Below are 3,327 nucleotides of genomic sequence, written 5' to 3'. Positions count from 1 at the left end.
ATGGAAGGACAAAGCACCAGTCACAGCAGAGAGAAACTGTACACATGCAGTCACAATGGGGAGAAACCATGGAAATGTGGAGACTGTGAGAAGGGATTCAGTTACCCATCTGAGCTGGAAACTCACCGGCGCAGTCACACAGGGGAAAGGCCATTTACCTGTTCCAGGTGCAGGAAGGGATTTACACGGTCATCCAACTTACATAGACACCAGAGAACTCACACTGCGGAGAAACTATACATATATTCTGTAGGTGGAGGAGGCGTCAGCCAATCATCTAGCCACTCAGAACAGCAGTGTAGTCACAATGGGGAGAAGCCGTGGACATGTGGGGACTGTGGGAAGAGATTCAATTACCGAGTTCAGCTGGAAACTCATCGGCGTACACATACTGGAGAGAGACCATTCAGGTGTTCTCAGTGTGGGACTGGGTTCAAGACATCATCTGATCTCACTGTACACCAGCGAGTTCACACTGGGGAGAGACCGTTCACCTGTCCTGAGTGTGGTAAGAGATTCACTCAATCATCCAGCCTGCTGATGCACCAGCGAATTCACACCGGGGAGAGGCCATTCACCTGCTCCGAGTGTGGGAAGGGATTCACTCACCTTTTCTGCCTGCAGACACACCAGCGAGTTCACACTGGGGAGAGGCCGTTCACCTGCTCCGAGTGTGGGAAGGGATTCACTCAGTCATCCAGCCTGCTGACACACCAGCGAGTTCACACCGGGGAGAGGCCATTCACCTGCTCTGAGTGTGGTAAAGGATTCACTCAATCATCCACCCTGCTGACACATCAGCGAGTGCACACTGGGGAGAGACCTTTTGCATGTCCAGACTGCAAGAAGTGTTATAAAAGTTCCAGTGAACTGTTGCGCCATCAACGTCTTCACACTGATGAGAAACCCTTCAGGTGCTCTCACTGTGGGACTGGGTTCATACGATCATCTCAACTCACGTTACACCAGCGAATTCACACTGGGGAGAGGCCATTCACCTGCACTGAGTGTGGGAAGGGATTCACTACCTCATTCACACTACTTAGACACCAACGAGTTCATGAGTAACTCCAGTGATCGAAATTTGCTGTTAATCATATCCAGGACTGAATGTTTATTTGGGTCTGTTCCTGCTGATGTTAATAAACTCCAGCCCAGTTATAGGGCATAGCATTCTGGATAGAAGTCAAATAAATCAGCTTTGTTTCAACACAGTGTATTTTTCTTCTTAATATTTTTGTCACAAGTTAGTTCCTGTTGAAGGCCACACTGTCTCCCTTGTCTCCTCCATCCTCACCTCCAACAACAAGAGACACATTGAGGAGGCAGTGGAGTAGTGGTAATGTCACTGGACTATTAGTTCAGAGGCCCAGGCTCAGGACATGGATTTGAATCCCACCACAGCAGCTGTGGAATTTAAAGTTGGTTAATCAATCTTGAGTTAAAATCTGGCCTTGGTAATAGTGTTAATGCTGACTTGGAGGAAGCGCTGAAGTAACAGAATGTACCCTGGCTGGGGGTGGGGGGCTTCAATGTCCCTCACCAAGAGTGGCTCAGTAGGACCACTGCAGACCGAGCTGGCTGAGTCCTAGAGGACATAGCTGCTAGGCATGGTCTACAGCAGGGGTGAGGGAACCAACAAGAGGCAAAAACTTACTTGACCTCAACCTCACCAATCTACCTGGCACAGATGCATCTGTGCATGACAGTATTGGTAGGACTGACCACTGCACGGTTCTTGTGGAGACAAAGTCCTGTCTTCACAGTGAAGATAACCTCCATCGTGTGGCACTACCACTGTGCTAATGGGATAGATTTCAAACAGATCTAGCAACTCAAAACTGGGCATCCATGAGCAGCAGCAGAATTGGTTCCAAGCACATGGCCCAGCATATCACCCACTCTATCATTACCAAGGGATCAAACCTGGCTCAATGAAGACTGCAGAAGGTTATGCCAAGTGTCAACCTGGTGAAGCTACAACACAGGACTACTTGCATTCCAAACAGTGAAAGCAGCATATGATATATAGAGCTAATTGATCCCATAACCAGCAGATCAGATCTAAGCTCTGCAGTCCTGCCATATCCAGTTGTGGCACTTAAACAACTCATAGGAGGAGGCTCCACAAATATCCCCATCCTCAATGATGGGGGGCTGGCACATCAGTGCTACAATCTTCAGCCAGAAGTGCCGAGTGGACGATCCATCTTGGTCTTTTCCTGAGCTCCCAACATCACAGATTCATTCAGCCAATTCCATTCATTCCACATGATATCAAGAAATGGCTGCAGGCACTGGATACTGCAGTGGGCCATCACAAAATTCGGGTAATCGACTTGTGTTGCAGAACTAGGCGTGTCCCTGGCCAAGCTGTTTCAGTACAGCTACCATACTAACATTTACCTGGCAATGTGGGAAATTGCCCAGGTATGTGCTGTGCACAAAAAGCAGGACAAATCCAATCCAGCCAAATTACCGCCCCATCAGCCGACTCTCGATCATCAGCAAATTGATGGAGGGGGCCATTGACAGTGCTTTCAATGGCATTTAATCAGCAATAACCTGCTCACTGATGCTCAGTTTAGGTTCTGCCACAGTCATTCAGCTACTGACCTTAGTACAGCCTTGGTCCAAACTTTGATAGAAAAGCTGAAGTCAAGAGATGAGGTAAGAGTGACTGCCCTTGACATCAAGGCAGCATTTTACCAAGTGTGGCATCAAGGAGCCTTAGAAAAACTGGAGTCAATGGGAATCGGGGGAAACTCTCCACTGGTTGGAGTCATACCTTGCACAAAGGAGCGTGGTTGTGGTTGTTGAAGGTCAGTCATCTCAGCTCCAGGACATCACTGCAGGAGTTCCTCAGGGTAGTGTCCTCAGCCCAACCATCTTCAACTGCTTCATCAATGACATTCCTTCCATCATAAGGTCAGGAGTGGGGATGTTCACTGATGACTGCACAATGTTCAACACCGTTCGCGACTCCTCAGAGCCACCTGTCACTTAGGGCCATCTCTCACATGTTTCTATGTTGTGCTTTCACAGAGCATTTACATTTGTTCTGCTATTAACACATTCTGCCACTACCAGCACCTTATTTGGTCATTAGCATTGACACCCCTTTGCATTGTGCCCATGATAACTTTGTCATTCTCTCCTTAGTCCTACCTATCCCTGACATTCTACTTTGCTTCACCTGCTCCACCCCCTCTTAAACGGTTTAAACCCCATCACATTTCTACTTCTCTTTACCTCTGAAGAAGGATCATACGGACTCAAAACATTAACTCTGTTTCTCTCTCCACAGATGCTGTCAGACCTGCTGAG

The 3,327-nt window shown here is 48.0% G+C and overlaps 1 protein-coding gene across 1 annotated transcript; it reads left to right on the top strand.

Annotated features, from left to right (window-relative positions):
* Positions 1–1,068, top strand: LOC121270333 (zinc finger protein 239-like). Its single transcript, XM_041175626.1, has 2 exons — positions 1–253; positions 398–1,068. The coding sequence occupies exons 1-2, from the start codon at positions 1–3 to the stop codon at positions 1,066–1,068; spliced, it is 924 nt and encodes a 307-aa protein (XP_041031560.1).
* Positions 1,069–3,327: the final 2,259 nt, after the last annotated feature.

This window comes from Carcharodon carcharias, chromosome 27, assembly GCF_017639515.1.
Source record: "Carcharodon carcharias isolate sCarCar2 chromosome 27, sCarCar2.pri, whole genome shotgun sequence".
Taxonomy (NCBI): Eukaryota; Metazoa; Chordata; class Chondrichthyes; order Lamniformes; family Lamnidae; genus Carcharodon; species Carcharodon carcharias.
The sequence above is the reverse complement of the archived record's forward strand: the minus strand, read 5'-3'. Positions and strand labels throughout refer to the sequence as shown.

Bases quoted from the DNA above. Each gene is read 5' to 3' on its own strand.
- LOC121270333 (XM_041175626.1), top strand. From the start codon at position 1: ATGGAAGGACAAAGCACCAGTCACAGCAGAGAGAAACTGTACACATGC. The intron at 254-397 runs GTGGAGGAGGCG...CACATACTGGAG, and splicing joins ACTATACATATATTCTGTAG to AGAGACCATTCAGGTGTTCT.